At 33.3% G+C, this 26,339-nt stretch overlaps 1 protein-coding gene across 1 annotated transcript; it reads right to left on the bottom strand.

The window, feature by feature from the left end:
* Positions 1–2,421: 2,421 nt before the first annotated feature.
* LOC111398271 (RING-H2 finger protein ATL29) lies at positions 2,422–3,372 on the bottom strand. The gene has a single exon (XM_023025196.1). The coding sequence runs from the start codon at positions 3,289–3,291 to the stop codon at positions 2,422–2,424; it is 870 nt and encodes a 289-aa protein (XP_022880964.1). The 5' UTR covers positions 3,292–3,372.
* Positions 3,373–26,339: the final 22,967 nt, after the last annotated feature.

The raw sequence follows: 26,339 nt of genomic DNA, 5'->3' as shown, positions 1-26,339 counted from the left end.
CACTTTGTTCCTCAATAGTTATCTTCTTACTTGGTTGAAGTATATATTCTAGAAATAGTTTTAGTTTGTCAAAGACTTTGATTTATTGTTGACAAATGTGTACCGAGCTGGTAGTGGCCTCCTCCCTCTCCTCCATTTGATCCAAAACAATTTCAACAAAATTGTAGCTTTGGCTTCTAGGGTTGTCAAGATGATGAAGATTAGCCCTCTCTAAAATAATTGAACAACTATAATAAGGGTTCGTTTGGTATGTTTTTTGCTTTTACTTCTTATAAAAGAGCTTTTGCTGTATTACCTTAATTTTTGTTTGAAAACTAACTTTTAAAAGCAAGTATTATTCCGAAAGTGCTTTTATAAGAAGTTATATTAGACCACCTTCTTCTAAAAATTGTTCTAACTACCATATCCACTTTCATAAAATTAGTCAAAATGGGTCTAAAAACAATTTTGGGATCTCAAAAGCTTCTTTTGACTTTTAAAAAGTCACGTTAAACGGACCCTAATTGCAAAATAAACCAACACTATTACAATAATAAATTTAAATCTAAAGGGAAAATATTGCATCGCAATCCACTCTTTATGCTACAAGATTTAAGGAAAGAATACATTTTCACTGCAAAAAAAAAATCTATGGCTGTAAACTATCAAAAATAATAATAATAATAAAAATTATACATCCAATAAAAAAAAAATGCATAATTTAATACCGCCCTTTACTAACAAATGAATATATAAAACACAGATGTTTTAGGAATTACTTTTTTTATAGTGTGCTTCATAAAACTTTCCTTCTCGTTGCTCTTCTTGATTCCAACTTCGAACACTGGTTTTCTGGGATGTTCTTCAAGGACTCAAGATGGTAGAGATTTATGAATGTAGTCACAATAATGAAATCAACATTGCTGCTTGATTGACACGTCCTCAGCCAATTCAATTTTTAGTTACTCATTTATAGTCCACGATAAATTATAACTTTTACAATATATCTCAGCTAATTGAATCCAATCAAATTAAGTTCCAATAAACTAATCTTGACCTTGGATGCCTTTTTTTTTTCAAATACATACCCCCAAACTCTATTTTCTATCTTGACAATTCATCGTGATCATATCAAATATTAATTTGACAATAATGTCAATTAATAGCTCAGATTAATTGCCCAAAAGAAAATCCTTTGAATATATATAAATTTTTTTTTCATTATTTCATTTTAATTCCCAAGACATAGAGATAGGGACGTGTAATTGATCTCGTCTATTAATGCTTCAAGGAACTTGAAGTTAGTAATTGAAGTTCATTACCCATTCAAGATTAAGCTCTTACATATGATAATCAAGTGAAAACTAAATTTAAGTGGTCAATGTCACAAATTAATTTTCACAGGTTCCAGTCCAATATATTGAAAAGGTATTTTCAATCTTTTTACAAAAGTCAAAGATAAACATTAATGGAATAGAGACAATCTCGTTCATCTTTATTTACCAATCGTGGACTAAAAAATATTAGATTGGATTATAAATCAAATTTCTTCGTGCTTAACAATTTAAACACTTGATTTGTAAAAGATCTACGAACAATTGCAAGCTCATATATATCAATACAAACAGTTTATAATAATAATAATAATAATATGTTATTTCAAAATATTACGAGTACAAATGAATTTACTCGACGGCCAAATGTTATCCAACAATTTTAGCATGATACTATAACATATTTGAAAATGGCAATATTTATACATAATTACAATGATATTTGAAAAATTGTTCATAAGAACAACATTATTCAAATATTACTATTCATAACTTTACATCCCGAGTTACAATTGAAATTGGGTTTTGGTATAGCATATATTGATACATTTTCTGCAATAGAATAGATGTTCTTTTTCGATTTATTTTGACAAATTACAAATGCAGAATCGTATCTATATATATATTTTTTTCGTTTATAATTAAATTTCTATAAACAATGTAGCCAGATTCTTGATTTGCATGTAATAATATGTCCATAGACCTCAAAGAAACACAAAAACATTCTCCACATTTAATACTATGCCGCGGGCCAACAAAATTTACACTGTTTCTGCTCAAAAATTTCCTAAGTCTCTCAACTACTTTATGAATATTATATTTGTTATTACAAAATTGATGAACAAAGTATGTTATATCCCTAAGAATAAATAACTAAAAGAGAAAGAATAAAATATAACTAAAGAAAAAGACGAAAAAAAGAAGAAGATGAAGAAGAAGAAAACCATATGAGGAGGGACGTCTACAGCCCAGCCCATTTAAATTTTTTTTAGTGCAAAAAAAAATTTTATGTGTAAATTTACATTTTTTTTCTTTTTTTTTTTTAAGTCCGACTTGTAGTCCAATCTTGAATCCGTTCGTGCATATATAAGAAAAAGAAAATAGAAACCTATACTTTGTTGATGTCTCCAAAAGATGACAACCCTGAAGCCTCACCAAGATTGCTATTTCCACGTTTGTCTTTAGTTTTGTATTCTCCATACGTTGTCCAACTTCTGCTAGAACTGTGTCCCTTTATAAGTCTTGTTTTCACATGTTCTGGTAATCTCAATGTAAACTTATCTTCTTCTTCTTCCTTCATTCTAACTATTGAATGGCCTGTTGAATGAGATCTCGAAAACTTGTCTACCTCATTCAATGGTGGTGGATCGATTCGTTCATGAGCAGCAGCAGAATCCAACGTTCGGTCCCCTTTGTCTTCCTCAATTGTGATGTGAAAACTATCTACTTGTTCATTTTCGTGTTCAATGTCGTTAACGGAGTTGCTGTAGATGGACAACGGAGACTTCATCGGAGATTGCGTTGGGGAGTCGAGGTTTCTCCGGCAAACAGGACATGTTTTATGAGATTCAAACCAAAGGTCAATGCATTCTTGATGAAATACATGGCTACATAATATCACAAGGCGAAGGACATCATTATCTGAAAACTCATCCAAGCAAACAGCACATTCTAGTCCATATTTTTCCTTTCGACAACCTTTGACAGTTGAATAAGTGAAGCTTGGAAAAGATTGTATAATCAACTTGTCTAGGCCACGAGAATCATTTGAGGCCGGTCCTTCCTCTGGAGTTCCGTTCGGACTATGCCGTAGATGCCATGTATATATTAAATTTTGCACGAAACACCTACAGAAATACAAGGAGAAAAAACCGACAAAGAAAAATACCAGGAGGATAAGTGTGAGGGTGACTGTAACTGGTGGTGCTATATATTCTGGAGGTGGCGGCGAAGCTGATTTGACTGAGCTTGTCGTCATTAATGCAAGAGGCCTCGACGGTTCCTTGTATGGCCGGAGATCAAATTATCCGGCAGCTTTGATTGTTCTGAAGATGTGAAAATGAAGAAGAAAGTAGAGGAAAAACATTATTTTTCCTTTGCTCGTAAGAGAGTAAAATTAGAATCAGAAAATGGCGGAGAAGCATGCACAAAATATGGTGTCTTAATAATGAGGTATTGAGGTCAAATTTGTTTAATGGTCAGAATCCAAGCCATTGAGAGAGTCCTTGAGAAAGGGGTGGCCACATATCTTAATATAGTTACATTTCCAATATTCTGAAATCTCCTCTTTCAAATGAGGCACATCAACAAATTTATGATTAAGTGAAAATCACGCATAAGTTGACATGAGCTAGCAAGGACAGAGAGCCAGACACTCTGGATTAGGTGTCACAATTAAACTTTCAAATGATGGGTAACCCGCAAATGGTAATAACAGTTCACAGTCGACAAATTGAGAGAGAAAGACAAAAACACAAAACTGAATTTGGAGCTGTCGGTTGCATTATACATTTATAGTGTAACTTTTAAACTTTGACCTTCTAATGCATTATATCGAGACATTGCTACGCCTTTTTCTTCCTTCGCTCTTACTTCGTGGCTGCCACTGTATTCTAACTCTTTTTGACAACCTCCTTTGCTCCTCACCTTCAGCTCTTCTCCGACACTTGACATCGGATTGTACCTCTGTCTACACGTGTTTTTTCCCTTGTCAATGTCTCATTTCGCCCCTATTTGACCGTGTTTGTGCGAGGTCTTTCCGGTTCGATTTTGGATGTAACGACCTAACCTCTGTGCCCAAACTGTTAACATATATAATGTCCACTTTGGGAAGGCTTCTGTTCTCTCACTCTCATGACTTTTTGTCGTATTTCCCAGAATTCAAACATATGAACTCCTCTCAAGAGAGACTTAACTTAAATCCTAATACCAATTGGATAAGTAGAGAGTACGTAAGTTAATGACTTAGGCACAAAGACTAAGATATTACAAAAAAAATGCACATTTTTTAATGACCTAGCCTCTATATCCAAGTCGTTATATCATACATACTATTCACTTTAGATGATCATCTACCCACTTACCCACGCATTAATTTTATCGCTCTCCCCAGGATTTGAGCCCAAGATCTCTATCTAATGAAAGACTTAAGTTGAATCCTGGTACCAATTGGACAAGTGTAAATATGCATATAATTAAAATCACTAAAGAAGTTAAGATTAAACTTTAGACTTGCAAACAATAACTTTCAGCTTACAGCTTGAACTTTGTCATGTCATCCCAAACAGAATTCTTTGAATTTTTAGACAAAAATGTGGTGTTGCTATGTGATTTTTGACTTTTCATTTGAGCCTCGATCTATCCACTTTTGGTGTCAATCTATTGGAGCTTGATAGAGAAGTTCTACTCGTGAGTTGCTTCGATTAATTTCCATTATCCATTGAATAGTTAACTAACTTTGTGTGGTTAATTGATTGACAAGCATTTTTATTACTACAAACTGCATCAGAGCATCATTTTAGGCTCCAAAATGGCTACTTCTTCAATCTCTGTGTTGGAATTAATCTTCGATAAATTGAATGTGTGTTTGTGGTGCAACCAAAGCATAAAATGCTGATTTTGCAATAAGGACTTGAATCCTTAATTAATTTCACATCTGTCATAGTTATTGACCATAGATATGTCCGCTCTGATAAATTTGCTGAAACTCTTTATATTTCTTCAATAGCAGGTCATCATGTGTGGTGACCAATAGGATTGCGACTTGCCTGACGCTAGTATTTTAGGACTATTGCCTAGATTGTGACAATCATTTTTGTAGCTTTATTGATTGTTAAGTAACTCTATATTGTTATTGAGCAATTTGCAATTAGAACTTTACCTTTGCCTTGAGAATAAGATCGTGAATCTCACAAAAATCCTAAGAATTTAGATCAGAATATATCTACAAACTTTAGGACTTACTTTGTGTGATTGTCTTTGCGAAGGTTGTTTTATATGTTGCATGTCTTATCTGTTAAGATGTCTGCAAACCATTTTGACTTGGGCGTCTTTAACGATAAAGGTGATATTTTCAATTTCGCAACAAAAGATGAAAGAAATTTTTGTGCAACAAAAAGTTTCAAAAATCATTGATAATACTTTTTCTGCAAGGATCAGAAAAAGAAAAGTTCGATAAACTTGCTTATACCTCCTCTATTATCTTGCACTTATTTGATTCTATTTTGCAAAAAGTTGGTAAATATGATTCTGTCGAAAATTTTGGAAAAGCTTGAAGAACTTTATTTGACTCAATCCATGTCTATCAAACTTTTTTTACTTGAAAGTTTCTTTCAGTTTCATACTGATTTATGAGGTTTGAGTAGCAAGCCCACTTTCGGCAGTAACAAATATTTTTTATCTATTATTGACGATTTCTCTGGACATATGTGGGTTTATTTACTGAAAGATAAATCTGAAACTTTTGTGAACTTTAAAAATTGAAAAGATAAGGTGGTAAATCAAACAGGTAAAAAAGGTGAAATATATATATGTATTGATAATGGTCTCGAATTTTGCAATGCTGAATTTTACAACTTGTGTAATGAATATGGCATCTCTAGACATATAAATGTGCCTTACACTCTCCAATATAATGGGATTACTAAAAAGAACAAATTGTACTTTACTTGATAAAGTTTGATGTATGATGTTAAGTTCTAATGTTCCTAAGTCTTTGGGGGTTAAATTGTTATGACTGCGTGCCATCTGATTAATTTGACTTATTTTGCTACCTTGAATGGTGATACTTCATACGAGATTTAGTATGATAAATTTGCTGATTATTCTATGCTTAGGACCTATGGTCGTATTGCTTTCTCTCAACAAAGTGATGGAAAACTACAACCTAGAGCTAAAAAGTCTTCTTAGGTTATCTTGAGAGTGTTAAGAGATATAGGTTGTGGGATAGAAACCTAAAGGGTGTGAGAATAATCATAAGTCTAGATATGACTTTTAATAAGTCTAAAATGCCTTGCATGGAGAGTGAAGAACAACAAAAGATTGTTAGGAAAGAGTCTCCAGGCAAGGTGGAGTGAATGGGTGTCCACATCCCCACCATCCCAAGCAAAGTAGAGAGTAATACACAACATCAACAGAATATAGAGTTAGAAGGTGATGTAATCCTATGAGCCAAAACCTTTAGCTGATTATCAACTAGCTAAAGATAGAGAAAGGAGACCACATAGAAAACCTCGGAGGATGTCTAACTATATCATAGACTACATTATTTACCAAGAACTAATCTATAAGGAATCAAATACCTAAGAGGATGCTTTGAGGAGTAAAAAGTGAGGAATGGCAAAGTACCATGAAAGAATAGATGAGTTCTCTTATGAAAAATCAAACTTGGGATTTAGTTCCTAAATCTAAGGATAAATTCATAGTGGAATGTAAATGGGTCTATAAAATAAAAGAGATAACTATTAGAGTAAAGCTATGAGATATAAAGCTAGGTTAGAAATCAAGAGTTACACACACAAGGAATGGGTAGATTATAATGAGATCTTTTCATCAGGTGTTAAGTACACCACTATTAGAGTCTTGCTTGTTTTTATTTCTTACTATGACTAGAAACTTGAACAAGTTTATGTCAAAACTACATTTTTACATAGTGATCTTAATGAAAAGATTTTTATGAATCAATCCAAATATTTTGAAAGTAGGTCTAAACCTAATCATGCGTTTTTTTTTTTAAAGAATTCTCTTTATGGGCTAAGACAATCTCTACGCCAATGGTATAAAAAGTTTGATTCCCATATGTTATCTATAAGTTTCAAGAGGAGAAAGTTTTATCATTGCTTGTATTACTACTAATAAAGAGTGTGTATTTATTACTCTATATGGACTACATATTGCTAATTTGACCTAACATGACAGTGGTAAACAAGATTAAAATAGAGTTGAATAAAGAATTTGATATGAAGACATAGGACATGCTAGGAGAATCCTTGATATGAAGATTAACAGGGATATGTCCAATTCTTGCTTATTTGTGCATCAAAACTCCTTATGTGCTTAAAATTTTAAAGAAATTTGGCATGCTTGATCGCAAACCTGCTTCTGCTCTTGGAAAACATTTTATATTGTCTAAGATCAATCGCTTGAAAATGAAGAAGAAAAGGATTTTATGAGTAAAGTGTCGTAATGTAATGTTGTTGGTTCTTTTATGTACCTCATGGTCTGTACTGGACCTTATTTGGCTTTTATTATGTATGTGTTAAATAGGTACTTGTAATAGGTACATGTCTAATCCTAGTCTCAAACATTGGGAAGCATTAAAGTGATTTCTTAGGTACTTAAAGAGTATTTTTGATAAGGGATTACTTTATAAATCTGCTATGGAGGGCCTAAAATTTAAAGGGTTCGCGAATGCTAATTATAGCGGTGATAGAGATAATATGAAGTTTACTTCTTGTTATGTGTTTACTTTGTGTAATCTTTGTGTGAGTTGGAAGTTTCAACTCCAACATATTGTTACTTTATCCACTACTGAATTAGAGTATACTGCTGGCACCGAAGCTATTAAAGAAGCTCTGTAGTTTAGGGGTTTGGTTAATGAACTTGGTGCTTTAAATGATAATGTGATAGTATGCCTTGATAGTCAATCTGCTATCCATTTGTGAAAGAACCTTGTGTTTCATGCATTGAATTACTTGATCACCAATTTGATGATTATGTGAATCTTTTACGAATCGAGAGATGAATTTAGGATTTAGACCATATACTAAAGTTCGGTAAATTGGTATAATGTGTAAAGATACATATACTGATTATTGCGGCCATAAATGAACAAATTCTTAGAACAAAGATTTCATTTAATTAATCTTGATTCGCATAGAGATATGGAATTGAATTAGTTAAATAGGTTCAATGAAAATTTGAGAAGGGTAAATTGAATAAAATAAGATAATTCGAAAAAACACTACATTGTATATGAATCTTGATTTAAGATGTAAACGGGATCAATATGTGAAATTATTCTGCCATAATATGTTCATTATTTAATCTATAAACCAATCTTTGTGTTCCACCACACATTGTTATGCATTTAAGTTTAAAGCAAACCATACAAATCTTTGATTGCTTTGTTGAATAGTAGTTAGAAAGATAGTAGATTAAGTTCTAAGGTATAATCCGCATGGGAACGACATCAGGACTAATAGATCAATTATATTATTTGTTCGATATCATACACTTGCACTTTTCAATTGTAGAAAATTATTCTTGATCAAAATAATGAGTTATGTCATGTTGCACTTCTCAGCATAAGCTTCCAATTATTATTTGGAAGAATTACAATCACGATCCCTAGCCTTTCATTTTATCGTAGACTTTACCTAAACCTTTTTAGTTTATGCTGCCCACGGTCTCTAATATTTGAAATAGTTGCACTAGAATGACAAACTAAAGGAAACCATTAGCTCAATCTTCAGCTAACCTAAAAAGGGAAAAATATATTTTTAACTAATTAAAATAAGGGTATCTTTGTCAGTTCACATCTATCCCTTCATGATGTGATCCAAGAGTCGAGTTCGATGAAGGCGAGTGCGGAGCGAGACCCGTTGATAATCGTAGGCAACTCGATGACGCGATCAAGGGCAAAGCTAATGAAACAAGTGATGAGATTGTTCGTTCTAGCAACAATTCACATTCTGGACGCAAAACAAGACAACTTTCATGTTGGGGTCAAGAGTCGAAACCAATTGGATCAACCTAATAAAAGTGGATGAAGTTGGCGCTAAAAGTCACAACTATACGACCACATAGTTGTCTATGACTTGTGGTCGCATGAAGGCCAACATGGAATTGAAAGAGCCAAAGTGTTTCTTCGATGCCGCCGTATAGAACAAAATGGGTCAAATTACTTCCTTTTTCGTGATTTTCCATACTTTGCTAGATTTTTTTTATTTCATATCTTTGTAATCTTGGACGAATAATGCATAGTTTTACTAGATTTTTTAAGGTTTTACAACTAGTATAAATATAGGAATTCTCTTTCATTGTATTCTTACATTAGAAGACATTATTATTATTCAATAAAATTTCGAGAGTTTTTGAGAGGCTATTGTGCTTTACTTTTCCTCGCCTTTATTGAACAACTTGAACTTATCAAGAATTTATAACTCTTGCGGCATTCAACCGATCGAGTGTGAATCTCTGAACGTGTAATCGAGGGGTTCTTCAAGTATCGATCTTGCTGGGTTTATTAGTTCACTTATTTCTTTGGTTCAAACTCTAAACCTCTAATTAGGCTTTGCTGGGTTTTGTAACAATCTCGTTGTGAGTTCATAGTCAATGCTGCTACGTGGTTTGCATCAGTTGGTATCAAAGTACAGGCTCCCAATTAACAGGTTATATCCTTTGTTTCTTTCGTTGAGACTAGTGTTTTTTTTGTTTTTCCGCGTTTTCGTTATTTTCTTTCATTGTGTTCTTTGTGTCCTTGTTATTTCAAGTCTTAGTTCTCGTTTTTGTTGTTTTGTCTTTCTTCTTTGTCGAGTCGTTAAATTATCGTCAAATTCTTCCAAAAGTTATTTTGGGCATCCAAAACCACTTTTGTTCAATTTGTTGGTAGTTTAACTCATTGTTATTGTTTTGATTAAAAAAAAAAGGAAAGAGAGAAGGCTGAGCAAAAAAAAATTATTATTTTTTTTATTTATTTATTATTTTATTTTTTTATTCTTGATAGTCACAAATAACAAAAACATAAAAACCAAAAATTTATTTCAATTTTCGAGTCATCTTAAATTTTCTTTCTATTCTATCAAGTTTGAGTCAAGTTTCTTTGATTCTTTGAGTCCTCTTGGTTTCAAAATCTTAATTTACATTTGGTTTAAAATTCCATGGGTTTTTAAATTCTTCTAGATCACTTTGTTCTTCAAGGCTCTTTGAAGAAAAGCACCGAGTGGTAAAAGGCGGAATGGTGAGTTTAATAGAGTAAAAAAGCCAAAACCTTGTGCGATTTCTGAGTGAAAATCAGTGAGGCATAAAAATTCTAGTTTTAGGGTGTTGGAAAAAGAAGATTCCAATTCAAGCTGATGCAGCATTCCCAACAGTTTATTGGATGATATATACGATGTTTTGAAAGTGTGCTTGGGGATTTGAAGGTAAAGGTGGATATGCAAGTAGCTTGGATGGTACAAATAGGTCCGGCAATTGTTAATGTTAATAAGGGACAACAAGTAGAGGTGTCGAATGCTAGAGGACTAGGTAGGCGAGAACCTAGGAGAGTAAGACATGAGGAGTATGATAGTGATGTGAATGAGTATGACGTTGATGAAGTTGACATGGGATGGACAAGGAATAGAGGTGATAGGGTTGAAAAGTGGGCTAGGAATAATGTTGGAGATGAGGTAGATGGCAATTTGGAAAATATTAAGATGGTAATACCGCAATTTAAGGGGAGAAGTGACCGGAAGCATATTTAGAATGGGAGAGAAAGGTTGAACTGATTTTTGAGTGTCATAACTATTCGGAGGAGAAAAATGTGAAATTAGCGGTTCTCAAATTTATTGACTATACAATATCTTGGTGGGATCAAGTGGTTACTTCACAGCATAGGCTTGGAGGAAGACCAATTAATACTTGGAAAGAGTTGAAGACATTAATGAGAAAATGGTTCGTTCCTAATCACTATTATAGGAAAATCCATCAAAGGTTGCAAAGCTTGTATCAAATGTCAAAGAGCGTAGATGATTACCACAGGGAGATGGAGATACTTATGATTAGGGCAAATATGGTGAAGGATCGGGAAGCTACTATGGCACGGTTCTTGAATGGGTTAAATAGGAATATTCCTAATGTAGTTGAATTGCAATACTATGTGGAGTTGGAGAACATGTTGCACGTTGCCAAAAAGGTGGAGAGACAATTGAAGAGGAAGGGGATAGCTAGGCAATCATTAGGTTCTTCGGTTTCTAATCCATCTTGGAAGCCGCGGTGGGATAACAACAATAAAGGAAATGGGGTTGTACCTAAAGGTATAAGTGATTGGTAAAAAGGCAAGGAGGATAGTGCTAGCAAAACAATACCCAAATCAGAGTCGCAACCATCAAGGAGAAGAGACATCAAGTGCTCTAGGTGCTTGGGGTCGAGGAACGTCGCTTTGCAATGTCCAAATAAAAGAGCAATGGTGTTGCAGGACAATGGAAATGTGGTGATTGAAAGTGAAGGTGAATATGATAACGTACCAGCATTGGAGGAGGTTAGTGATAGAGAAAAATCTGAAGTAGCCATTGGGAATTTGCTTGTAACGAGGAAAGCTCTTACTACTCACATCAAGGCGGATGACTTGGAGTTGCAGCGGGAGAACATCTTCCATACTTGATGCTACATCAACGATAAAGCATGTAGTGTAATTATTGATGGTGGTAGTTGCACAAATGTCGTCAGCATAGAACTTGTAGAGAAGTCAACATTTTTGAAGCATCCTAGGCCATATAAATTGCAATTGTTAAATGAAAGTAGAGAAGTTAGGGTTAATAGAAGGGTGTTAATCAATCTTTCAATTGGTGGTTACCGGAATAAAGTAATGTGTGATGTGGTACCGATGAAAATAGGGCATATTTTATTGGTGAGACCATAGTAATATGATAGGAAGGCTATGCACAATGGGTACAAAAATCGCTATAGTTTCGTCAAGGATAGGAGGTCTATTACTCTTGTGCCATTAACCCCAGCGCAAGTCCACGAGGACCAAATTAAATTAAGGAATGAGGAAGAGATGAGAGTAAGTGAGTTAGAAAAAAAAGAGTGAATGTATGAGCGAGAGAAACAGAGAGAAAATAGGGAAAAAGAAAACAATGAGATAGTGAGAAAAAGAGAAAAATGTGAGGTGGCTATTAGAGAAAAAAAAGAGAGGAGCCACAATAGAGAAAAGAAAGAGAGTCTTCCGAGAGAAAAGGAAAATCATGAGTGAATTTTTTTTCGCAAAAGGGATTAAGTTGAGAGGGCAAAATTTGAGAGAAGAGAGATATTTTTATTTTTGTACAAGGAAACACTCCTAAATTTTGAGGAAACTAACACCCCCTCTCCCTAGTTTGGCTAAAACTGTGTTGCAGGAATTTCAAGACGTATTCCCGAAAAACGTACCGACCGGATTACCTCCCATTCGGGAATTGAACATCAAATTGACTTCGTACCTGGAGCTGTCATCCCGAACCGACCAGCTTACCAGAGCAATCCCAAGGAGACAAAAGAGTTCTAGAGGCAAATAGAGGAGTTGATGAGCAAATGTTATGTAAGGAAAAGTATGAGTCAGTGTGCCATTCCAATGTTACTAGTGCTAAAGAAAGATGGGACATGACGAATGTACATGGATTGCAGAGCCATCAACAACATAACGTTAAAGTATCATCACTCAATTCCTAGGTTAGATGATATGTTAGATGAATTGTATGGTGCTTGTATTTTTAGCAAAATTGACCCTTTAAGTGGGTACCATCAAATACGCATGAGGGAAGGTGAAGAGTGGAAAACAACATTTAAAACTAAATATGGACTCACAAAAGAACCGAGCACTTTTATACGCTTAATGAACCATGTTTTACGTGCTTTTATTGAAAATTTTGTTGTAGTATGTTTTGATGACATTCTAATCTATAGCAAAAATCTTGATGAGCATGTGGGACATTTACGTTGTGTGCTTGTAGTATTAAGAAAGGAACAATTGTATGCTAACTTTAATAAGTGCACATTTGGCATGGAAATGTGGTATTTCTAAGATTTGTAGTTAGTGCTAATAGAATAGAAGTAGACGAAGAGAAAATTAAAGTTATTAAAGATTGACTTACACCTAAAAGCATAACTAAAGTTAGGAGTTTCTATAGATTGGCTAGTTTTTATAGGAAATTTGTAAAAGATTTTAGAACAATCAATAACTACTTACTGAAGTCATTAAGAAAATTGTGGGTTTTCATTGGGATGATGAGCAGGAGCATGTATTTAGAATGATTAAAAATAAATTGTGCAAGGCACTTGTGTTGGTGTTACTTATTTTAACAAAACTTTCGAGCTTGTGTGATGCATCGAGGATACGTATTGGAGCAGTCTTAATACAGGATAAAAAATCGATAGCCTATTTCAGTGAGAAGTTGAGTGGAACTGCATTGAATTACCCAATATACAATAAGGAGTTGTATTAGCTTGTTCGGGTATTGGAGACTTGGCAGCACTACTTATGGCCAAAGAAATTTGTTATTCACACTGATCACAAGTCAATGAAGCATTTACGGGGTCAAGAAAAATTGAACAAGAGGCATGCTAAGTGGATAGAGTTCGTTGAAACATTTCCATACGTCATATAGTATAAACAAGGTAAAGAGAATGTAGTGGCGGATGCATTATTGCAGAGGTATGCCTTAGTTAATTCTTTAACTTCAAAATTGCTTGGTTTTGAATTTATTAAAGAATTGTATGAAAATGACCCAGAATCTGAAATTTATAAATCTTGTTATAAAAGGGCTATGATAAATTCTTTAAACACAAGGGTTATTTATTTCGGGAAAAATAAATTATGTGTACTTAATTGTTCAATACAAGAGTTATTGGTGAGAGAAGCACATACTGGTGAACTGATGGGACATTTTGAGATCTAAAAGACCTTAGGTGAGCATTTCTATTAGCCTAAGATGCAAAGTGATGTTGAGAGAGTTTGTAGTCAATGCATAACTTGCAAGTATGCTAAGTCTAGAGTTTTACCTCAAGGACTATACATTTCATTACCTACACCTAGTGAACTTTGGGTTGATATTTCAATGGATTTTGTATTGGATTTACCTTGGACTAAAAAATGACGTGATGCAATTTTGTGATGGTAGATAAGTTTAGTAAAATGACGCACTTTATACCATGTCACAAAATTGACGATGCCATACAATAGCTGACTTGCTCTTTAAGGAAGTAATGTGTTTGAATGGGATTCCAAAGTGTATAGTGTCAAATACGGATGTAAAGTTTTTGTGGGATAAGTTAGGCACAAACAAACTGAAGTAGTCAATAGGTCTATGACTCAATTATTACGTATGGTAATCAACAAGAAAAATTCGAAAGATTTTGTACCTTTCGTTGAATTTGCTTATAATCGAGCTACGCATTCTACTATTTTGTTTACTTCGCTTGAAATGGTTTATAGTTTTAATCCACTAACGCCATTAGATTTAATTTCACTGCCTATGAATGAACGTGGGTAGCTTAAATGGCAAAAAGAAAGCAGAATTGGTGAAATCCCTTCATGAAAAGGTAAAGTTGCAAATCGAAATCAAAAGCAAGCTTGTTGTGTCGCAGGCAAACAAAGACAGAAAATGTGTGACTTTCGAGAGATTAGGTTTGGGTACATTTCAGGAAGGAGCATTTTCTGAAGCCAAGGAAGTCGAAATTGCAGCCACGAGGAGATGGTCCGATCCAAGTTATCGAGAAGACCAAGGACAACGCTTACAAACTAGATCTTCCAGGTGAGTTTAATGTTTTAGCAACTTTTAACGTATCTGATCTCCCTTTCTTCGATGCAGGTCCAGATTTGAGTCTGAATCCTTTTGAATAAAGAGAGGATGATGTGATCCCAGAGTCGAGTCCGACAAAGGCGAGTGCGGAGTGAGACCCATTGATAATCGAAGGCGGGTCAATGACGTGATCGAGAGTGAAACAAGCGATGGGATTGTTAGTTCGAGCAAAAATTGACAAAACATCATTCGGGACGCAAAACGAGGCAACGTTCATGTTGGGATCGAGAGCCAAAACCAATTGGATCAATCTAATAAAAGTTGACGAAGTTGGTGCTGAAAGTCATAACTATGCAACCGCATAGTTGTCTATGGCTTGCGATCGCATGAAGATCGACAGGGAATTGAAAGAGCCAAAGTGTTTCATCTATACGACTGCATAGAAATACTCTATGCGGTCGTATAGAACAAAATGGGTCAAATTATTTCCTTTTCCACGATTTTCCATATTTTGTTAGATTTTATTTTTATTCCATATCTTTTTAATCTTGTGATATGAGCCAGGAGTCGAGCCCGACGAAACTCGTTGAGCAAGTGCGAATAATACACGATTTTACTAGATTTTTTTGAAGTGTACAACTAGTATGAATATAGGAATTCTTTTTCATTGTATCCTTACATTAGAAGATATTATTATTCAATAAAATTTTGAGAGTGTTTGAGAGGCTATTGTGCTTTGCTTTTCCTTGTCTTAATTGAACAACTTGAACTTATCAAGAATTTAATTCTTGATGACGTTCAATCAATTGAGTGCAAATCTCTAAACATGTAATCAAGGGGTCTTTCAAGCAGTGATCTTGTTGGATTTTTTGGTTCACTTATTTCTTTGATTCATACTCTAAACCTTTTAATTAGGCTTTTTCTGGGTTTTGTAACAATCTCGTTGTGGGTTTCGTAATCAACACTATTACATGGTTCGCATCACTTCTATTATTAGAATTCATTATTCATTTTCCCCCCTTTCTCTCCTATTAATTTTTCTCTCACACACTGTGAATGTAAAAAAATTCAGCTCATAGATAAAGATGAATGCCTGTAGATGTAATCACGTGGTTCAAATAAAGACCTCATGAATGATTATGAAACTAAAAAGAAGATTTTTACTTGCTCACGGAGTCAAGATTTGGGTAGATGTACCTTCTTTGTATAGTGTTACCCTCAAATGTGCAAAAGATCATAGGAGCTGATTCTTAGATTTTTACAAGTTTGGAAGACTTGATTGCTCCAATTTGTATGTATAGCTTTTGCAAAATAGGTTTGTAGCTAGAATTGTAGAAGGAGTGGGCTCAAAAGTTAGATATGAGTTTTGGGATGAGGGATTGTATATTAGGTGTCATGTTTCAGAGGTTGTAATTTAATTTATTTTTTGCTAATGAAGTATCTCATTATTCAGTACCGTTGTTACAAATTTTCATTCTTCCTTTTTATGTTAGTTGCTTTCTTTGAAATACAAGGGCAGTGCAAGCCCCAAATGTTTTGCAGAGGGTACAGCATGAATTCTAAACCTTTTCTATGGAGTTGCAACAAAAGTCCTGAATATTTTAGCTGATTTGCAACAAATATCTCAAAACCTTTTCTATGATGCTAAAGAACCTTAAACCTTTGAAATAATTAAGATAGGTGCAAGCTCTTAAACGTATATTTGTCGACATATTATTACTTTCAAACCAAATTATAACTCAAGCTATACTAAATAAGATCTAATGTAAAATAGTATTGATGAGAAAAAAAAAAGATGTTTTTTTTTATTTGCATTACAATTTTCAATTGTACATCATCATAAGTTCACTAAATAAAAAATTTGTTCACTATTTTCAATATAATACAAAAACCCAAAAAACAAAAAAAATGAACCACAACATGTTCAAGACTTTGCTCTTTTCTCCTTCGACTTTTTCTTCTGTGATTGCTTATCTGTGGATGAAGATGCATTTCTCTTGTCCTTTGATGTATATGTCAGTGTATTTAATTGTTTATCTGGCAGTGAACTAACTTCACCAGGTAGTGTAACCTTATAAGTTTTTTTGCAATAGTCTAACTCCCCACATTGTTTAGATATCATCTTCATACCAATCTTTCCCATCTTCACTCTAGAAGGTGGCTCAGCTTGGGAACTTTTCCTCAACACTTTAGGCATGCATGACCATTTCATCCTCATGGGTGGATTTAGAGAATTTTTCTAGATCTGGTGATAGCTGAGGTCTTGACATTTGTTGGATGACTGGGTTGTAACGCCTCAAGTATGTTTATTTGTTGTAACATGGATTAACATATTCATATATGCCAATGTCTCTTGATTGCGTACTTGATATTGTTACAGCACATGGCATTCAAGTAACATGTCATTTTTTGCAGCACATTCAAGTTTCTTCAGCATATCAATTCATCCCTGCTACTGATTTCAAACTTCTCATGATCTGCATAATCTACCTTCAAGTATCTTGCTTCTGCCTTAATATTCTTAATGATACTTAAAATTCTAGGTCTATATACATGATCCTATCTTTAATCTAGACCTTGTTTGATCCACATTATTGGAATAAAAATACATTTTTGAATAGTGTATTGATGGAAAATGTACAGTTAAGAAATATGGAAAACTTTTAGATTTGTGTGTAATATTATTTTATTGAAAAATGTGTGATTGAAATAATGTCAAATCACTGTTAAAGAATGTATTTTTTCAAGAAAATGTGGCTCATACAGGGCCATAATTTCCTTATGGCACTCATTCTGATCATTTGTTGATATCTAACCTTCTCTAGCATTGTGAAAACAACCTTCTCTCTTGCAAAACTACGGAAGAATTGAATGCTTTACATAAATTATTCGACAAAATGTTGCGTTTAGAATGCTCCTGAAAGTGTGATCTGCTCCAATGAGAGGTTAGTTTTTCTTGAAACATTTGAATATTTATTCATTGACATCTTTCATTCATTCATTTAATTCTTCTTCAGGATCTTGCAGAAATACGCCGGATTATGCCACAATCTGTCTGACGTACAACAATGTGTTGAACTACTTCAAAAAGTCTAAGTCAACATAATATTTTTTAGCTTGTTCTTTATTAACTTTCTCAACTCCTGCTCAGGCCTTACATTGTCAACATCAATATCAATACCTTTACTAAAACTTGAAATATATATTATTGTCATAGTCATCCATGGGTACATCTTTTTACCCATATTCTGAATTATCGAAATTCTCTAAAATACGCTCTTCATAGTGATCAGCACCAGTTTCTGTACCACCAACATGCACATTAGGCAATTCATTAGGTACAATAATTACTTAAACATCTTGTTCATTAGCAGCACCTTCATCGTGGACTTGTATTTCTAATTCATTTGTAGTGGCACCAACCTCAATCTGAACCTATGTTTCATCGGTAGTGACTTCAACATTCTGATCATCATCATGTACTACATCCTTAGCCTCCACCTCTATTTCTTTAGTAGTTGGTAGGGATGTCAACGAGCCGAATCTCGAAGCTTGGACTCGGCTCGAGCTTTTTTAAACGAGTTTTTTTTAACCCGAGCCGAGCCAAGCAAAAGTTCAGCCGAACAAACAAGGCTCAGCTCGAGCTTTGGGCGCGGGCTTTGTCGAGCCGAGTCGAGCCCGAGCTGGGCTAGCTCAATTTTTATTTTTTTTTATAATAAGATTACGAATCTAACATTTTCTTAAAAAAAATTTAAAAATTGCATAATTTATACGAGTTACAAATCAAATAAAAATTACAACTTATAAAATTGATTACAAATTAAATAAAAATTACAACTTACGACCCTCCTCCTTTTTTCGGGCTTAGAAATAGCTACATGACATAGGCGGAGATAAAATTGTACACGAATAAACATTTCGTGTACAATTTTTCTTGAAACAAATAAATTTAAAAATTAGATATTGTTTTGAAATAAATTATTTTAAAAACTTACAACATTCTATGTTTGGATCTGCTGCAACTCTTCGGCCAATATACTATCAACATATTCTTGAATACGTAATTTTGCACATTCCCAATCCTTAAAGCATGTTAAAGCTATATATCTTCTTTTGGTCTTGAACGTTTGTCTGATAAAATTCGACCAGCTAAACTGAATGCAGCATCCGATGATATCGTAGACACTAGAGGTATTAGTAGATCACGTGCAATTTTTGATACAATTGGATACTGTCTTTCATTACACCTCCACCAATTTAAAAGACTAAATTCCTGTAATTCTTTTTCAGGTAACACACTGCGAACGTCCATGCATATATATCTAGCTAACTCGGAGGAAATTTCAAAATTTGTACCACCAACATTTATCACTCTAGACATCGATGAACTAGAACTAAACGAGGGAACACTTGTATTGCTTTCCAAAAAATTCTATAAATTATCTGAATTTATTGAAATATCTCTTGAAAAAGAACTTTGTGAAGTAGAACTACACTGACTTTCTTTATCAGCATAATAATTATACATTTCAGATAACGTAGATTCTATATTCACATATGATAATTCCACATTCGTGAAATTTGAAATTCTCTTTACAGTGGCTATTGTTCCATTCAAATTAAGTCGAGGGTCCATTATTGAAGCTAAAATAAATAAAAAAGTGCAATTCTTCCCAATATTTAAGAAATTTTAACTCTATAGAGCAAACTAAGTCAGAAAAAATGGCAAATTCCTATATTTATGAAAAGTTTGTGAAATGTAGAAAAAATATTGTAAAACAAGTGAAGACGTAGGGTAATAAACTCCACTACATTCCTTTGTAACATCGAAAAAAAATTTTAAAGAATTTTTCACGTGAAATGCAAGAGGCCATTCCTAGTCTTCTAAATTATGCTCGGCTTTGTATGTATGTCTACCATTATAATATAATGAAATTACTTTATCGTAATTTTCATACGAATGTAACATAAGATATATAGAATTCTATCTATGTGTTACATCAGTGGCAAATGATTTCTCTTGTAAGCCATACTCTGCACACAAACTGTTAAATGCTTGTTTTCTTGCCGGTGACATAGATATAAAATTTATTGCTTGTCTAATTTTATCTAAAGGAGAACTTATATGTTCTAATCCAACTTTTACAATTAAATTGATACTATGACATACACAACGTTAATGAAAAAATAAAGTTCCAAATGAAGGGTTAAATTCATTAATAAATATTTCAATAATACCTTTGTTCACACTAGTATTATCAAAAGTAAAATTTCGAATCATATCTTGCATACCATATTTTTGTATGATATCTTTTAAAACCATGTATATGTTAGTGGCATTATGAGGATATTCTACACATTTAAATGCAATAATCCTTTTATGTAAAAGTCACAGGTGATCAATATAATGAGCCGAAGCAGTAATATAACCTTTTCTATTACCACTGGTCCATAAATCAGATGTAAATGATATAACACTATCAAAAGTTTTTAGACTTTCAATAGCAACTTGTTTTCTTTTATTATATAATTTTATAGTATCTAAACGAAAAGTATATCTACAATAAGAAGAATACTTGGGTTGGAGATATTTCTAAACGAGCCGGGTAAAGTGTACTGAGTCTATCATCGTAAGCGACATCTTTGCTGCAGCCACGTATGCAGTCATTCCTTCACAAAATCCTTCCTGTGAATATATAAAGGTGGAAAGAGTAGAACAAGAACCGCCAAACACTAGTTTGGTCTATTTCGAGTCGAGATCGACTAGTTTCGCTTTGCAACTCCTTAATATGTGTCTATTCAAATGTATTATGCTCGAACCGAGCTTTCAACTAAGTTCTTTACCACAATAATTGCAACATGCTTTCCAAATATCCACTCTATTTTGAACAACAACTTTTTTACGTGTCATATGTTGCCAACAATCCGAGGATTCTTTTTTCGACCTTTTGATCTCGAGTACTTCTTCCTCATCAATATTCTCCAAATCAATTGGAACAATTCGAGATGTATCATAGTAACCGGATGGAGTACCTGAGCTACTCTTAAACTGATTAAACTCATCACTAGTAAAATCCATTTATAACTAGTATAGTATAAAATACAAAATATTAGAGTATGACTGTATGAGAATGAAAGAAATTGAATATGAGATTGAGAGCAAAAAAATTAGAGTTGAAACTTGAATCTATAGTATTGCAAATTAAAATCAATTAAAACAAATTGATTTGAAACTTAAAAATTTACCCCGTATTTATAGCCAAAAAAATCAATTTTACCTCCAAATTTGAAATTTGAAATTTGAATTTGAATTTCAAATATTAACCTTGTAAATTGAATTATAAAATACAGTAAAAACAGTATAAAATACCTAGCCGCCATTACAGGCAGCTATAAGCTGCCTGTAACGAGGTAGCTATAAAGCTAGATGCTGCTGCCTTTAGGTAGCTGATGCTACCGTTACAGGTAGCTATAATACCATTACAGGTTTGATCTTTGAATGGCTCGTGACAAGAGTCAGCTCGTTGTGGCTTGGCTTAGGCCAACATCGCAAAATGGGGCTTGGCCCGAGCCTAGGCTCTCTCCATCCGAGCCACGAGTCGGGCCAGCTCAAGCTTTTTTCGAGTCGAGCCACCGAGCCGGTTTGACATCTCTAACTATTGGTTGAAACTCCATCTCTACTTCTGCTTTGACAACAGGGAGTTGAAACTGGTTTGAGCCCTATGTACTTCAACATTAAGTACTCTGGATTGCACTTCTATTTCACCAGCCTTAGTCTGAGCCCTATGTACTTCAGCATACAATTCTGTTTTACCAGCAATTACATAAGTTTCCTGAACAACTAGGTCAAATGCAGCCTAAGTTGTTCTCATCATATAGTGCACTATCACTCTTTAATTCATCAACAATGTACAAGTCATCACCTTCTAATGTCTAATCATAAACCTTCACAGCATAGTGTGATTGCTTTTCAACAACTATTTGATGATTTAGTTGAACATCTCTTTCTTAAGTCTTGGCTATACCTCTTAGGTATAAAAATTATCCAAAATTATTTAATTATCTCGTCTCTATTTGATAAGTGCGTTTTTATGCATTTATATAATTCACAAACATGACTAAAATACGAACAAAGTATTTGAAATGTGATCTAAATTCGTTTAATTCTTAGATTGTAGGGTTTGTTGATGAACTTGATGGAATTCGCAAGAAAAAGAAGCAAAAAGGATCAAAACGAATCAAAGTGATAGTTCACGGATCAAAGTGCAAATATCCAAATGATGAACCAAAGGAGCAATCAAAGAATTGATAGTTCCAAGTACCAATTGGAGGCTAATATGAGATGATGGAACAAAATAGTCAAAGAAAAGATATCAATAAACAAGAAGATTGAGTTTGGGGACTAAAACAGCACAAAATGAAAGTTTATTAAACCATGCGGTCGCATGGTCTTATTTTCATACGGCCGCATAGTCCCCAACAGGGAATTCGAACCCCAAATTTGGTTCAACCATACCGCTTCATGGTTGATAACCATGCGGTCGAATGGTGCAAAATTCTGGGTCGATTCTGCAGTTTCTTTTTAAATAATACTCTATTGGAAGACGATTGGACGTGATATAAAGACCTAGACTTGTCAGAATTAGGACTAGAATGCATTAGAGGAGAAGAAAACACTTCTTGGAGACCAAATTGAGAGAGATCAGCAAAAGATTTCACGAAGAACATCAAGATTTCATCAAATTTCAATATCCAGTGATGTTTTATTTTCAAGAATTCATGTGTTTCTTTAAATTCTCAATGTTAGGCTAAGTTTTCTCGTGCTAGGAGATCAATGAACTATGTAATATGATTTTTGGATTTTAATTTTTGTAATTTGATAATTAAACGCTTATTTGATTATTTGAATGATTTATATATATTAATTTTGTCCATGATTAGGTGCACGCGATTATGTGATGTGTAGTAATTTATTTCTTACATTCAAGAGAAGAGAAATAGATTTGACAAGGTATAGATCATTGTAGGGTCCGATAATGGATAGAAATATATCTCTATACTTTGTGTGATTCTTTAATTGCTTATAAAACCCCATGCATTCTCATGTATATGCATCTGTCATAGAAATATAGGCTGGTGGTACATAAGAATAGGTTCAATATTGCTCGAGAGAGTCTGTTGGATAGATTTAGGAGCATTGAGTCATCAATAATCAAATTATGTTGTCAGATTGTGAAATTAGGGTTTCAAGTGATTATTACATAGTAATTTGTGATCCTAGTATTTTCTAATTTTATTGAATACAATCAATTTTGCATTCCAATCATCATTTTGTGATTAATTTTATTTAAACACATAGTTTGCATAATCAAGTCATTTAGCGAAATTAGGGTTTTCATAAATTAGGGTTTTACTAAATTAGGGTTTTTCTAAAAATAAATTCCTATTTTAATAAATTTGTTTCGATTAAGGCTAAGGTAGATAAAATTGAACTACTCGATCTCTATGGGACGATATTCGGAACTTAATATTTCATTTTATTACTTGTTAACAAACTGTACACTTGCGGTAGTTTTAAACCGAAATGAAATAATTTCGTGAACACTATTGACTCCAAAATTTGAGTCATGGCCTTATCAAATTAGATAACCTCCCAAATAAACAAGTATTTCGTCTCGTCCTAAAGATGGAGAAAATAATAAATTTCTATTCACGGTTCTATGCCAAGATCTAATTAAAATTTGATTAACCATCTCAACTGAATAACAAACGTGGTACACAAGATTGAACAAATATAGAAGAAACATTCTTTACTAAAACTACAAGAAATTTATCTACCATATGCATGCCATTCTTCATAGTCACTAAAGATTACTTCTTCAGAAAGATCGATTCCGACTAAAAGGTACAATACCCTTTTTAAGAATCTCGTATCGAATACTTTACATTATTCATTCGCATACAAACTTATAATAATTTCCAAGTTATGTCTCTAACATAATTAATTATTGTTCAAGTTCTTCATGTCATTTTCTTGAGATCCTCAATGATTATAAAAATTAAAACTAAATGGATGCAAAATCAATCGTAATTAAAAGTTGGGAATAAAGATGGAAAACATTCTTGAATCTCGAATTCCTTCAATGGTTCTTGAATTATTTTCTTTAATCTTCTTTTCTCATTCTTCTTCTTAAAATCCAAGAAAATATATATGTTTAGTATCAAAAGCTTCTTCAAAACTTCTAAAGAATGTCTTTTTCTTTTTTTTCGGCTTCTTCTTTTTTGCTCTCATCTTTGTAAGAATTAAAAATTTCTATCCAAGAGCATTTTGTAAGCTTCCTCTTTTTGTTAAACATAATATATCTTATATCCTCCAAGCATCTCTATCTTCTCTCCCATTTAAATTGTAGATGAATATATATATTTATAAACTCGAAACTATGTTAAATACTTGCATTAGTTGCTTTCCAAGAAGTGGTGAATGAAATTAGGAAACAAAATCTACTTGGTCAGGGCTCACCATGCAATAGCATAGTATGACCTATTGTGATCGCATGGGCAAACCTTTTAACATGCAGGTGGTAGAATTGTCCTCTTTGTGACCTTAATGTTGATCATCTTTTGCCCTTCTTCAATTGGTTCCTGAATTTCTTTCTTTGGTTTAGGTCGAGTCCTTTCTTATTCACAACATGAATCATTCATCTTTGGATCTCATTATTTGATCATCCACATTCCACAATCATTATTAATTGATTTGATGCAAGTTTTAAAGGTTTGCAATTGAATTCCCATACATTTCAAACATCAGATTTAACTCTCAAAACTTTTAAATCTCTTGTGATTGCTCTCTTTATTCTTCCAATTGATTGTATGCATTTGTTTGATCTTCAATTACTCCTGACCAAATATTAGTAAGCTCAAAACCATTTTTTTTCCAATTGCCTCCTAACAAATTTGCACTAAATTGAGTAAATACATGCTCTAATAGTACCTAATTAACAAATTTTGAATAATTTGAATAAATACAATAATTTGAAAAAAAATTAAATAACCTTACATAAAAAATTTAAAATAAAAAATTGAAATGTCACAATCATCACAGTTTTAAGATCTTTGCAGGGATGGTCTTAAAAAATGGGGGTTTCATTCAAGAGGCTCAATCAAATAAAAAGTTTATTTATAAAGCCTGTGAACTATATTTTTTAGTTAGATAGCCTAAAGATACCAAAAAAAAAAAAAAAAAAAAAAAAAAAAAGAAGGAAAATGCAATTTGTAAATTATGAAAGTATCTTGTGTGTAAAAAGACATTATGTCCTAATTTCCCTTTCAATTTTCACTTAACCTTAATTCAATTTTGGCTTTCTTTCTTCCACAATCTGATCGACGTCTCTATTCAATTATTCTCCTTTTATTATCATCATCTTCTCTCCTTCAAAAAAATCCTACAATCTACCATTGTCATTCCTTTGAACACTCATTTAGTTGAAGTGAGTAATCAAAACTTACAATGTTCTTGTTGGGCATTTGGAGGAAAAAAGGAATGTAATGTTAAATTTTGATATTTTGGCTATTTTCTTTTTCAATGTTTCAAAATCATTTCTTCATATTATTGTGATTAGTGTTTATGGTGTTCATTTGAAAATAATGTCTTTAAATTCATTTTATAATTGAATTAGTGCTTTGATATGGGTTGTTATTCAATCTTTCTTATTATCCCTTACATCTGAAGTGAATATGTCGGTAATACATGCTTGACTATTTTACATGTTATTTTTTGTTCTACTGTGAAATATACATTTCATTTTTCAGGATATTTATATATAGTTTTCTGCAACTCATAACAAGATACATCTCGTTATCAATAATGTACGAAGTTTGACGTCTGATGAAATTTTAAAATTTTATGTTGAATTGTAGTTGTGGACATCGTGGATATGTTATGGATTCAGTATATTATCTAGACTGGTTGAATATAAGGAGTTAGTTAAAGGTAAATAGGCAAGGAATGGTGAAGGGAATACAACTTTTATTCTTGTTTTGAAAACAATTTCTTGTGTGAACTTGTATGATAAAGTCAGAGAAATGTTGAAGGCTGATAATGGGTCATCGTAGTTTGAAAAACTTTGCTGGAATGATCTTAAAAAATGGGGGTTTCATTTAAGAGACTCAGTCGAAGAAAAGTTTATTTATAAAGCCTATGAACTATCTTGTTTAGTGATATAATCTAAGAGTAGAGTCCAACAAAGATGAGCTCAGGACGAGACTTGTTGACTATCGAAGGTAGACTGATGGCACGATCGAGGCAAAGCAAATAAATCAAGCTATAGGATTACTTGTTCAATTAATGATTGATGGGACGATGATCGCGGCGAGAAATGAGGCAACTTCTATGAGACGTCGAGAGTCGAAACCATTTGGATCAATTGGTTACAAACAACGAAAAAAGGGGCCTTGGTCGACAATGGTACAATCACACCGTTATAGCCAGCATACAACCGCATATATAGGGGCAGAACATTTGTGGTGGCAATTCAATTGAACTATGCAATCG

This window comes from Olea europaea, chromosome 8, assembly GCF_002742605.1.
Source record: "Olea europaea var. sylvestris chromosome 8, O_europaea_v1, whole genome shotgun sequence".
Classification (NCBI taxonomy): Eukaryota; Viridiplantae; Streptophyta; class Magnoliopsida; order Lamiales; family Oleaceae; genus Olea; species Olea europaea.
The sequence above is the reverse complement of the archived record's forward strand: the minus strand, read 5'-3'. Positions and strand labels throughout refer to the sequence as shown.

What these genes read in the sequence shown, in the direction of transcription:
- LOC111398271 (XM_023025196.1), bottom strand. Translation starts at nt 3,291, where the DNA reads ATGACGACAAGCTCAGTCAAATCAGCTTCGCCGCCACCTCCAGAATAT.